The 14175-nt window shown below is 42.8% G+C and overlaps 1 protein-coding gene across 1 annotated transcript in view; it reads right to left on the bottom strand.

The window, feature by feature from the left end:
- Positions 1-14175, bottom strand: part of atrnl1a (attractin-like 1a) — a 242246-nt gene that overhangs the window by 148472 nt on the left and 79599 nt on the right. Inside the window, exons 19-20 of the mRNA XM_040139682.1 lie at positions 6289-6537; positions 5658-5795 (exon numbers count right to left, since the gene is read on the bottom strand). Coding sequence (XP_039995616.1) covers positions 5658-5795; positions 6289-6537 — 387 coding nt within the window. The remainder of the gene's footprint in view (positions 1-5657; positions 5796-6288; positions 6538-14175) is intronic.

Here is a 14175-nt window from a genome sequence, read left to right as displayed (position 1 = left end):
CAGCAGGTGAGAGTGTATTTGAATGGAGTGACACACACACACACACACACACACACACACGCAAACACACTACCCTGCTGCCTCAGTCTCTGGTTGATGCTGCTGGGTTGCCAGTTTCTTGCAGAGACAGCACTCAACATGTCTATAGCTCCAGCACTGAACACAAATTTACAAAGAGCCCCCGCTGTCGCACCCTGCTTAAGGGCTGTAAATCAAAGGCGCAGAACCAGGGACACAAGATAGAGAAAGACATTGGGAGAAAGACGAGGGGGGGCAATACAGGATCTTTCAGTAAGGAGCCCCCCCCCACCCCCACCAAAAAACAACAGCATTGCTGGTTTGTTCAAATGCTAAAAAACGACCTACAGTATGTAGTAGTACGTTTTCTAATGGATGTGCACATTTTTTCCTTAGTGAAAAAATGTTTGTTGCTTTTTTCAGCTGCCTTGGATGGAGTAACAGCAACACAATATAATTCTGCATCACTTTCACAATGGAGGTAGAAAAACCGGTTTTTCATACCTTAACAATGAAACAGGTCATTTGTCCTACTGTCAGGGTTAAGGTCCAAGGCATCTATAAAAACCCTGCGAAGGTTTGGGAAACATCTCCTCCGTGGCTGAAAGAAACCAACGACTGCTGGTGGGGGAGAGGACGAGACATTCACCCCAACCAGCACGAACTTTAAAAATGTACTAGCTTAACCGACTACCGCGAGAGGGACGTAAGGCAACATTCATATGGTCAAAACACAACCGGCTGTGTGCAGGCTATGTCAAGGTGTGAGTGATCTAGAGAAGAAAAGCTATTCGTGGCTCCCCAGAAGTCAGCTAGTATCCAGCTAAACTTCATAACGAGGTGACTCAACTGTCCTACAGGTTTTTCCCAAGTACACAGCATGACCACAAAAACATCCAGCTGTCTGCTCTGGAATACACCGGAAAAAGTAAGAATTGTTCTACTGGAAAGAAGATACAGCATCTGCGCCGAAGCTAAAGTAGTAACTAACGGAGTAACTCCTCACTACAGAACTAGAGAAACAAATCCTCCACGTTTCATATCAAGCACACCTCTCTCACTTCTAATGAATTTCTAACACAGTCGGTGATGACTTTTCTTTTCTTTTAATCTTGTTTTCGTTCATTTATTAACCTTACTTCTTCCGTTTCCTGCTGGAAACGGAGGAACACCATAAGTCCTGTGCAGCCCCACGAGAAGAACCAGCACTAAACTGAGCTGGACCTGTAAGAAACGATGAGCCCTCTTGGCTGAGAGAAAGAAAAAAAAAAAAAAACGCCCCCAAGACCCAACAGCCTTTGACTCGTCTAGTGTTTCTATGTATCACACAGCCAGCGCGGCTGAGAGTCCCCACAGACAGCCAGAGGGAGCAAGTGAGGTAGTGCAGAGAGACGGAGTATCAGAGCGAGACGGAGACAGGGAGCTACTGATGTGAATCATGCAAAATTTACGGAAGCAATAAAACTGTTCAGCGTGAGGTGACGATGGCAGAGGAGCATTATGTGCTGAAGCACTGGGTAGCAAAAGATAACAAGCACAAGGAGAAATCATACAAGCTGGAGTCTTGCCTGGAAGACACCTCAGAGGGCAGCACGGGGGCACAGGTGTCTGTCTGCCGCCGCTAGTACCTCCCTGAACCTGAGCACTGGCTGAAAGATACTTAAATTATGAAGGTTTTAAAAATAACTAGATTAATCGAACACAACAAAGCACGATGAGTGTGAGAAATCGGGTTGAGGCAGGCGATCAGGGAACACATACGGCATTCTGATTATCCCAAAGCCTTCATCCGATTATTCACCAATACCCCTTGGTGGAGAAATTTTGGCTTCGTCCAGCAAATCCCACGTGTCTTAACTCGGCTCCTCTTCTCTTCACCTCATAAGGGAAAGCAGGTTTCCCTATTTACACAATACTTTGTACACTCGGCTACTAGCAAGAGCTGGTAATAATCAGATTTCTTGGCGATTCTCAGTTTTGTAGCTTTGGTTTTCTCTAAACTGCTGTGTATTCATGAACGTTTGTAACGCTACTTTTTCAGGCTTTTTCTCAAACTACCCTCAATAATTTCAGCTGCAAACTGGTGGGAAAAAAATCACAGATTAGGAATCACAGATTGCATAGATTTGAGCCAAATGTTCTATTAGATATACAGCAACTACACTATTTAACATATTTTAAAACTACTATAAATATACAGAAAAATTCAAATAGCTTTACTTCTGATTATCATTCCTGTCGTTCTGCTGAAGAAGCCCCTTGAAAGGAAATTGATTTTTTGTTTAGTGTAGGAGTTGACCAATTGATTGCCAGGTAACCGCCTTAACAACTGATGGATGTATCACGCTGCTCCCTATTAAGCTGTAATCTTCAGTAATTGTGTACTTTTCAGTCTTTTAGTCACTTTCTGAAATAGGCTGACGATGGGCAGGTTTGTAGTGGAAATGGCCTTTACAGGGATGACAAAGTATGAATTGGTCTTGGCGTTACTGAAAAGGAGAAGATTTCTGATCCTTTTTTTTAAATCTTGCCCCAAACTGTCTTTACCGTCAACAGTCTCTACTGAAATCAGAAACATGTTTGGTCTATGAAATGTCAGAAAATTGTGAAAAAATTGTGAAAGATGCCAACCACAAGTTCCCAGAGCCAAAGGTCACGTCGCCAAAGTGCTCGTTTTGTCCAGGCTGCAATGGAAAACCCAAAGGTATTCAATTCACGATAATATAAAAACAACCACAACAACAAAAAAAGCAGAAAATTCACTTTATGTGGTTCAGTTATACGACTATTCACTGCTGACTTCAGCACTAACTAAACATAAGACTCAGTCACAATTTTGAGGAGGCACACGCTGGCAGAGCTACAGGGCTTCAACACACAGCCTCTGTAACACCCTGACAAAGACACATAAATCCGCCGTAAATCTCTTATCCCAAAGCACCGCTGTTAACGTGCCATTGAGCAAACAACAACAAACCACATAACCATGGCGCAAGCTCTGGTGACACTACTTGCAGGTGTACGTGTTTCTGTCTGCAAAGCAAGCAAGTGCACTCTGGCACAAACCTTCCCGTAATAAATGTGATTAAAAAGTTAGTGTTTGGAAAACATCGGTGTGTCCCTCTGCGGCGGTAAAAAGGAGCCGAGAAACCGACGGAACAAAGACTCCCGGTGGGTTTCCTGCTAGCTGCTAAAATGCACAGTCCCCTCTGAGGGCCCAAAAGTCTAAACAGAAACCCAACGTGTCGTCAGCTGCGGCGCTGAGGTTGGGCGTGAGTGCGTTTGATTTCGTTTGTATGCAGGACAAGGTTAACGGGAGAGTCAGAGAGAAGGGACACTAATGTCCTGCACGCACTCTCACACACACACACACACACACACACACACACACACACACACACACACACACACACACACACACACACACACCCAGGCACGCTTCATCCAGATTTGACAAGGTTAGTTAATCATCTGTCACAGGGACATGGGAACGGACAGAATCCCCTCTCCTCTGTCTGTCCTCCATCTCTTCCTCTCTGTTTATCCCTCCATCTCCTCCTCTATTCCTTCATCGTCTCTCTCTATCCAAGAGCAACTGTCCTTTTCCACCAATATTAACCTTGTATATCACACCACATGGTTTTGTCTCCCCTTGTCTTTCTCCGTCTTTCTGTCTCCGTCTCCCCTCTTTCCCTCCCCCACTGCCTCTCTCACCCATTCCATTTTCTTTAGGACCCCATGAGCCGAGGCTTTTTCCCCTCACTGGTAGGGACAAAGCTGTCGCTCTATTATTCAGGACTGTAATCAGCTACACATCATTGCCCCCCAGCCGTTTAGCCCAAGGTAAATCTAGCAGTCCCTTTTACAAAAGAGAGAGAGATGGTAATAGAAAGAAGGATGAATGGCTTGATGGATGGATGAACGGGGGGGGGGGGTAAAGACATAGACTTATTGTTAACTGCAAGAGGGAATGACAGATTCATAGAAAAAGTAAAAGAGGGAAAAATGAAGGGATCGGTGTAAGGAGGTAAAGGCAAATGGATATAAGCATGATGGAGGAGGTTGGGTCAATATAGCCAATAAAGAAGCAAGAGGTGAGATAATGAGAGAGAGGAAAGGAGAGGAGATGGAAGAAAATGTAGGGAGATGAGAGAGGAGGAGGGGAGTGGAAAAGAAAGAAAAGGCAAAGAATAAGAACGGAAAGTTAAGAAATAGGAGAATGGATGAAAGAAGGAAAAGGATGGATAAATTGAACAAATATGGTGAGAACCATAAAAGGAAAGGAGGCATAAAAGAGGTTTGAAGAAAGGAACGTGGGCAGAGACACACAAGCGGGGAAAATGTGACAAGCGGGGTGTCAAAGACGGCGTACGGAAAAGCCAAAATTACGGTTTCGGAGGACGGTTTGAAAACGAAGATAATGCAAAGGAAGCCAAAGAAGAAGAGAAAGTGCATCAGATGCTGCCCCGCACGCCTCTCATCGCCTCGAGAGGCGTGCATCTATCAGCTCCCCTCTCGCCGCGAAAAGCCGCCAGGGACGGAGACACCAGTCAACTCAGGAAATAAGAAAATGATTAAGAGCGATTTAATGTCACGCCGCCGTCAAGCCAAAACGCACATCTGTCACAGCGAGACTGATCTTACTGCACCTCCCTCTCACCACCCCCTCCCTCCCCCACAGTCCAGCAGTCACTCATTCATTCATTACACTCTTCCTCCTCTGATGTTTAGTCCTATCTGGGCCCATGTCATACACCTTCCCGAACCCAGCCCCTTCAAATCACATGCGGCTTCTGCCTTCTACCATCTGACCGATCTCAACTGTGGGATCTGCTGTGATTATATCCATATGAGGCGAAACGAGGCATGAAAAACTGCTGACTGACAGATTCCGAGCAGAAACACATGGATAAGCATTGAGCCCGTGTGCATCTCTGTGACCCCCCCCCCACCCCAAATCGGCACCATCCTTCCCTAAGTCTAACCTCTCTGCTATCCACTAGAAACAACAAGAAATGGGAGCAGAGACTAAACCACTGCTGCTGCTGCTGCTCCCTAAATGTCTACAGACCCCAATCCCTACCAGACTGCACTTCTACTTCCCTTTTCCTTCCTGGTTTCTGTTCCAGTGCTCTGCTGGCCACCGTCAGCTTTTTAGAAACCAAAGCTGGGGCTCAAAGCTTTTAAACGCTGCCCCCATCAGGTTGTCTGTGTCTCTTACAACGAGGCAGACTGCTGACGGCAATTTGCGCCCGACATGTTTTTAATGATCGGCTCCTGCTGTTTATGGGAGGAATTCTGAGCAGGAACAGAAGATGACATGTTGATTAAAAAGGAGGAATTCCATCAAAACACACTGGAAACATCTGTATCTTTGGCCATTTCTATCTAGAACTGAAATTCTTACAAAGATTTTCAAGACGTTAGTATCTATCTTGACACAAGAGAGAGCACGGTAGGATTCTGATAAAGGCTTCAAACAAGTCAGCGTTAGAATGTTCTCACGGCACCGACCGTCTTCAACACCTGTAAGAAAATTAAACTGAGAATGTAACAGACAAACATTATAAGTGAGGCACTTTGTTGATGCTCAAATCAAAAATGAACACAGGGTAAACACCTGTGACCTTTGCACTCACCGTTGCATTTCCCTCCATTGATGGGGTCGCCATAGTAACCGGGCATGCAGCTCTGGCAGTGCGACCCCGCCGTCAGGTTTCCACAGTGCTCGCACACACTGCCGTTCACACACCTGCTGTGACCATTACACTGACACGCTGAGAGGAAATCACACACACACACACACACACACACACACACACACACACAGAGCAAAAGATACATTCAGCTGCCAGTTTATAAGGCGCGCCTAGCTACATTCAAGGCAGTCTAACAGAACAGTCCTGCAACAAACCCTACCCTAATGTAATGTTATGTTTTAGTTGAAACCGTTTAGAGGAGCCGTTGATTCAACTTCACTCTAGTTCTGGAGACTGTAGTTTGTGGTGCTGGGGAGTTCTAGTGAGTTACACCGAGAGGTGTTGCTAACATTTCGTCTCCCCTCATTGATATGAATGGGGTTCTGGGTGTTTTTCGATTTCAACTGGTAGACTCACTGGAGGATCAGTGGTGCATGTAAAGAGCTTTTCCTGAATGACACCTCCACCTTCTTATTAGCACGTGAAGTCTGTAACTATATACATACATATATAATATATTCCTACCCAAAGTAACATACAGAACCTTAACCAGGTCCAGTGGTTCACTCACCCGGACATTGGATAAAGGCCCAGTTATAGCCTCTATCAGACGTACAGAGACTCTGGTCCAGGACCATGTCCCTGTCTCGTAGTCTGTCCCGGTCTCGGGTCCCAGCCCTGGTGTTTGCCGGCTTCAGGGGCCCTCGGTAAGAGCCCTCCATGCAAACGCCCCTGCCGGTGTTACTGGGATCACCACACCAGCCACACTCCGCTCTCTCCAGACACTCTGCACACATCCTCAGACCTGAACAGTTCTGGGCTGGAGGTTGAAGGAAAGCGAGGCCGAGGGAGAGCAAGAGGGCGGGAAAGGAGAAGAGATGAGGACACAAAAGCGAGAAAGAAAACAGAGAGAAGTGACAGCAAATGTGTTAGGTTCCTGGTTTTTTTCACCAATGGAAATACAAACTCGTACCATTATACTAGAGTATAAAATTGTTGAGGTTGTTAGACTTTTTCTATCTTTGATAAGTGTTCACACCACCATGAAATGGCCTCTTTAGTTCCCTTTAGACCAGAAAAATGGCACAGCAATAGGAAGCTCGAAAAAATGGCTCGCTGTTGTTTGGACTCTCTGGGCCTGCGTTCCCTCCATGGTCAAACCCACCCCACGGATTAATCCGCTGATTCTGGAGATTCCATTACAATGGTTTAATTCCTGTTGAAACAGGATATTGGGGAGGGCAGAACCAATGAGCAAGCATTGGTGAATGTATATCAATAGAAAATCGGTTAAGGACGGGATAGGTTTTTGATTTGCAGAGACAACAGGACAAGAGGTCTCTTAAAAATATTTGTGATGGCTTATCTTTGTTTGATTTTTAACACCAAATTAGGTTGAAAACGACCCTTTAAATCATAAATCTGACCCTATTCTGTCCTTCACACCTTACTCTAGTTGATCCCAACAGCTTCAACCAAAGCATAAATACATTAAAAACCTTTAATGATGTAATCTGCCCCCTCTAAAATACAGTAATTTGCTTCTTCTGCTTTTTCATTTTCTTTGACCCTCAAGATTTAAAAAAAGAAATTGACTTTCCTTTCCCACACCATTCCACGGGTTAGAGAAAAGAATTTGTATTCATAAAGTGGACGTGACATTCAGAAAGGCTTTACTGGTGCAAATTAAAAATGACACTTTTATATGGTATGGCATTCAATGCTTGTAAAAGAAAACAAAAATCTCCATACTGAAGCTCTCTTTTGTTTACTGAATGTGGCAGAGAATAGGCGATAGACGACAAGAATAAGAAAATCAACTTTTTTTTGTGGAGACGCCGGCCTTCCAAAGTTAACTTTAAAGCTTTTTGAACCTTTCAGTCTTGCGTTGCTGTCGCTCTCAACGTCGACCCGTCTTCCTGTCATGATGAATTTTAGTCTACAAAGTGAGGGTGGGAGTGCACACTCTCAGAGGCAGAGAGAGGGGTGAGGCTCCGTGGGTTGAGAGAAGTAATCCGAGGTGTTGTTTCTTATAGCCTGGCGAGATGATTCAAATGCAGCATCAAGTAAATTTAGCTTTTTTCACTAGAAGTTTGTTTCTCTTTTGAACACGAGCCATTTCCATAAGCCACAGATGTTCCAGCTGAACCTGTATCTCTTTCTCTGCGTCCCTGCTTGCTAGCTCTGCTTGAAACACACCCCCTTGTCCTCTGAATGTGTGTTTGCAAGCTTCCCCTTTGCATTATTCAACTGCAGCAATGCTGATTCATTTGTTCTCCCTCCTTTATAATTACAAACTTCTGCTCTCCCTTTCTCAGATTCACTCTTTATCTCCTCTCTGCCACATTTTTATCTTCCTCTCCTGCATCTTATTTTCTATTTCTATTCACTAAGCCCTCCTCCCCTCTTGCGTGCATTCAGTGCTGCTTTCTGCACCATTATACCCTGTCCTCCTCCATTTACTGTCATTTTGATTTAATTAGATTTTTTTTCTGTTTTACTTTAAAACACTTTAGGCATAAATTAAATCACGAATGATGGAACGCTTTTTTTCACTTTTTCTTCATCCTCTCTATTACAGTGCTCTTCCATCCAATTTTTACTTTCACCTCCCCTTATTTCCTTTCCTCTTTTTTTCTGACAACTCACTGGATCTCCACTATAGTCCCTAGTTCAAAGAGAGGCGGTTCAACAGAATATCCCTAATCCACCGCACAGTGGGGTTTCCCTTGCTAGAAAAGCACATATTTACATACCCAAGAGCAGACTTTAATATCCAATAAATATACTGGGTCTGTTTATCATTTTAAAATATGATTCAAATTGAAGAAAATTGGTAGCTGCTCTTTATAACTCCCATGCTTTTCTTCCAACCAAACCGTAACATTTTAATATAACAAAAAATCTTTGCTTCTCTTTGATCTAATAGTATAACAATAACTCCTAAACTGTGATTCACAGAAGCACATTTTTTAGTCATGTCCATTTTTGCCCCGCTAGCTTTACTGCTATTTTGAATTTTTGGCAAAACATTTTATTTATTTTTTTTTACTGGTTTTTACATCTGCAGCAACCTGTTTAAAACAGTCACTTATACAAGGTTAAGGAGACTCAAGAGCCGACATCGAGAGAGAGCGGTTCCATTATCATTTAAAGACACGTCGTCAGGCTCCACCTGCGAACTTAAATCTCAAAGTGGTAGAGATGTGGTCTGGCTTTTCAAAGCAATTACTCCAAAACAACCGGGAATGAGCAAATTTTTGATCTCACGTGGTTACACTTCTATCACTAATATGGGAATGATCGCAAGAAACGAGATGATTGCTCTCACAACTTCAAATGTATTCTGATGCAGAGTCACTCTCTGCACACAGACTGCCTTCCCTGAACACATTGCAAGGTGCATTTGCGGCTCTTGAATGTAATTCATTTGTGAAGCACGTGAAAATCAGTGAGGGCAAATGGATGGAATATTTCAGACACCAGCCTGGATGGCACAAATATGATGAAATGTGCCCTGAGGAGATAAAAGCAGCTCCCACAGAAGTGAGAGACGGTGGGCAAAGACAAATCCCTGCACGGGCAGAAAATGTTAAGTCCTTCGATGTTCACTTACATAACTGTGGTTTGTGCAAATAATATAATTTACCTGACATCATCTCTCTGCCTTAGTAGTCTTTTTCTATTTTTAGCAGCATTTCCAATTATCCGACTTCAACTGTGTTCCACATGGAAAGAATTAAGAGAGGTTATTGTCTCATGTAGTCTTGTGGATTCGGGGTAGATGAGGATGAGAGAGAGAAAAATGGAAACGGGTGCATGACTGCCTTTGCCTGGAGGGTTTACAGGGCTTTAGTTTGAGTTAACAGCACCAAACATTTAGCTGTACCTTGTGCTATTAGCCTGAGGCTATTTCTAGAGTAACTGTCCTTTTGGATGGTGCCTTTCCACTCACATTTCCCATGTGAGTGGAAAACATATTTCATGATTGAAAGCCGAACATGTGATCTAATCCTTGTCCAAAGACGAAAGTGTTGACTACCGGCTTATTTGTCGAGGTAAAAATAGGGACACTGATTTATGTACCTCAACCTGCTCAAATGCTAATGTTCCCGTAATTTCCTTCAAAAAAGGTTTATTCTGATTTCAACTCTGTGTTTGTGTACACAGCTCCGCAGCAAGTAAACACTTCTCCACACTGATGATAGGAGGTGAGCACAGAGGCATAACTAATCTAATTTCCATATATTGCATTTCACCGCAATTAGATTTTAAGTTGGGGCTGGTAAGTTTGACACCTGTACAATGGAGAACTCTGCTTGATTCGTGAGGCATTTTGAGACTGATGCACTTAAGATGGAAAAGTGAAAATTCAAAAGATACATTTTAAGAGTCTAAAGCCTTGCTAGCAGCTCTGCAAGGCTTTAACACGCAGTATAAAGAAAAACAAATAACGTGATGCACATAAGTTGGGTTTTTTTAGAATTAGGCTTTTCCTTTGGTCAACAAATCGCATGAAAAGTCCCGTCATACGATTTGTTGGCAACAAAAATATACAATAACACCAGCTGTATCCCATAAAGTTGGTTTTTCTCCTTGGCTGTGGTGAAGAAAATGTAAAAAAAAAAAAAAAAAAACTGGTTAGCAAGTGGTGTCAGATAAAGGGTCTTTGTGTGTTGATGGTGCAAGCAGAAAGGTCAGTATGTTAAGATAAGAAATTTAAGTTATAAAAAATTTAAGTTATTAAAATTCATCCTACCAGGAACATGAATATCTGTACCAAGTTTTACAGCAATCTTATCAATTATTTGTCTAAACATTTCACTCTGAACCACAAAAGTCAATCACCAATAATATAGTCATTATGATATATTATCTCAGAACCACAAATATCCGCACCAACATTTGTCCGAGTCCAAACAGAACATATAAGGATGTAGTACTGGATAAGTGAAAAATTTAACCTGCTGGTGGTGCATGATGAAAAACAGTCATCCTCTGTGGACCTCGAATGTCTGCACAAAACGTCATGGCAATCCATCTTTTGTTGAGGCGTTTCAGTCTGAACAGAAAGTGTCAATCTGCTGAAGGTGTCAAATCGAAAGTCAGGGGAGTCTCAAAAATATCAAAATATATCCTGATCAGCTGAGTTTTCATAATCATTTTTGGTCAAAGTCAGGAAACACCATATCTCTAGGGTTCCTATCAACTTCATGTGATGGGAATGAACAGAAAAGACACAAATGTAAGTAGGTCAAATCCGAGAGGACATGGGTTTGCACACCAATTAGAGCCACAAAACACCAACAGCTAAAAGCTTTTTCAAGTTTCTATCGTCGTTTCGCATCACACACACACACACATACACACGTCCTTAAGTATTTGGACAGCAAAATTTGCCTCTGTACACCAGCACAATGGATTTGAAATGAAGCCATCAAGATGTGGTTGAAGTGTAGACTTTCAGCTTTAATTCAAGGGGTTTAACAAAAATATTGCATTAACCATTTAGGAATTACAGCAATTCAAATGTAATTTGAACCTCTGAATACAATACAATTATTTTTAATGTGTGGATGAAAATCCTTTGTAGTCAATGACTGCCTGAAGTCTGGAACCCATGGACTTCACCAAATGCAGAGTTTCCTCCCTTGAGATGCTTTGCCAGGCCTTTACTCCATTAGCATTTAGTCGCTGTTTTGTTTGTGGGTTTTTCTGCCTTCAATTTTGTCTTCAGTAGGTGAAAAGCATGCTAAATTGGGTTGAGATCATGTGACTGACTTAGCCATTGAGGAATATTCAATTTCCTTGAGAAGCTCTTGTGTTGCTTGCGCAGTGTGTTTTGGGTCATTATCCATCGGTACTATGAAACATCCATTTTGCAGCATTTGGCTGAATCTGAGCAGATAATGTAGAACTATACACTTCAGAATTCACCCTGCTGCTTCCATCAACAGTCACATCATCAACAAACACCAGTGACCCAGTTCCATTGGCAGCCGTACATGCCCATGCCATAACACTGCCCCCACCATGTTTGACAGATGATGTGGGGGCTTTGGATCATGAGTCCTTCCTTTCCATCTCCATACTCTTCTCTTCCCGTCATTCTGTTACAAGTTAATCTTGGTTTTCATCTGTCCAGAGAATCTTGTTCCAGAACTACGTAGGCTGTTTTAGATGTTTTCTGGCAAAGTCTTATCTGACCTTTCTGTTCTTGAGTGTTGCCAGTGTTTTGCAAAGCCTCTGTATTCACAGTCATGAAGGCGTCTCATGATTGTAGACTCTGACAATGATACGCCTGCCTCCTTGAGTGTTCTTGACCTGGCTGGATGTTGTGTTTTTCTTCACTGAGGAAAGAAGTGATCATCACTGTGATCATCCGTTTTAGTTGTCCTCCGTGGTTTTCCAGGCCTTTTGGTGTTGCTTAGCACAATAGTGCATTCCTTCTTTTTAAGAATGCACCAAATTGTTGATTTGGCCTCTCCCAAAGTTTCTGCCATCTGTCTGATAGGCTGAGAAAACAAAACAAACCTAATAATGGCTTCCTTCATTTGCGCCGACACCTCTTTGGACTGCAAATCCAACGGTTGGAATCTCCAGACCTTTTATCTGCTTAATTTGTCATGAAATAATGAGGCAATAGGCCACACCTGGCCCTGCAACTGATTGTCAGTCAATTGTCCAAATACTTTTGAGCCTCTGAAAATGAGGAAATGTGTGTAAAAATGGTTGTAATTCCTAAAAGTTTAATGTGATTTATTTGTTAAACACCTTGAATTAAGGCAGAAAGTCCCACACTTCAATCACATCTGATGTGTAGTGGTGTGTCACTCCCCGAATACATACTGACCTAACTTTGTGTGTTTACACGCACACGCACACGCGCGCACACACACACACACACACACACACACACACACACACACACACACACACGTATTTCTACTCTACTTTGTGTTTCCAGAACCTAGTTGTATTGAAATCAGGGTCATAGCTGCCTTCACTGACAGAAATGGCCTAGAGGATTCCTAAACACAACAGATGACAAATGTTCGGCTATCAATGGTGCAGGAAAGGAAAAAAGTTGCATGTTCCTGCTGAGTGAATTTTCATCATAATCAGAAATTCCCTCAGCACAATCGCCTCGGTGCCACATTCTGTTCATCACACCGGGTTTGATATTTGGTGTCCCTGGATAGCACGTGTCATCTGGCTTCATCTTGTGTAATCCATTTGCACCTTCGGTGGTTGAAAGTTAGCATCACTGAAACCAGTAGCATACGGATCTGTGAGCCCCCATACATAATACATCAAGTGTAGGAGCCATAAGCTGCCTTCTCTTCTCCTAGCATGTGAAGCTACAAAACAACAGATATTGTGTCGGATAGACAGAAACACAAACACACAGACACACACACCACAGACACACAAACCCACAGTCTTGTGGAGATTGCCTCAGAGAAAATAAGGCTATTTCTCTGCAGCAAAACCAATATCAGCTAAAACAACATAACCATCATCTAGCCTCCGTGTGTGTGTGTGTGTGTAAACAACAAAATACACACCGTGAGTGACCAAAACATAAAAACAAACAGAAAAAATTCCCCTACACTGTAATCCAATACATCTGTACTTAATCCCATCTTTGCGCTGTGGCAGGGCAGAGAGCTGTTTATTCATCTCGATGGTCATTTTTGAGGCTGCAGTTCGTGGTGGGTTTTGTTGTCTTGAGATCTTGTCAGGTTAAAGTGCAGATTTATTTTTGAGGATGTTTGGTGATGGTTTATTGGGTGATTAGTGGAGGACATATAACCCTTTTTATATACAGACCCTTGATGGCTTCATTTCCATTCCATCGTGCTGGTGTACAGAGGCAAAGTTACGAAAAAAAAATTGTGTAACTGTCCAAGTACTTGTGCCTGTATGTACACCCTTCAGCCACAACATTAATACCATTGACCGGCTTTAATGTTGTGGCTAAACGTTGCATATTAAAATGTATGCAATTTATGTCTTTGAACAGGAAAAGACACAAGACTTTCAGCGATCAAACTACAAAATTGGAATGTCACTGCCAATTCAAGTTTGGCAAAACACTTTCTGCCTGTTTGTAGAGATATGTTGGGTTTATTTTGTTTTCTGGGTTGTTCCAGGATGCATTTCACCAGCAACAACGATCACTCGTAATTTTTTTTTTTTTTTTTGGCTGGACCGCAACAGCGGGGCCAGCCCTACAAAGGCGAATGTCCTTGACTGATCGGCTGGCTGACTGAGTGATTGAGTGCATGATAAAGTCACACCACTGGTCAGCCGGCTGAGTATCGGAGTTTCCTGGGGCGGAACTCGATTAAGTATTACTCATAACAGTATATAAGATTATGTAATTTCACCTGTTGTTCAGTTACTCTTGCAGACCAACTCGGGTCTTTGTTTGTTGTACCAAAGACCTTGAATC

The sequence above is a fragment of the Xiphias gladius genome, chromosome 11, assembly GCF_016859285.1.
Source record: "Xiphias gladius isolate SHS-SW01 ecotype Sanya breed wild chromosome 11, ASM1685928v1, whole genome shotgun sequence".
Taxonomy (NCBI): Eukaryota; Metazoa; Chordata; class Actinopteri; order Istiophoriformes; family Xiphiidae; genus Xiphias; species Xiphias gladius.
Note: the sequence above shows the minus strand (reverse complement) of the source record. Positions and strands in the feature narration are given on the sequence as shown.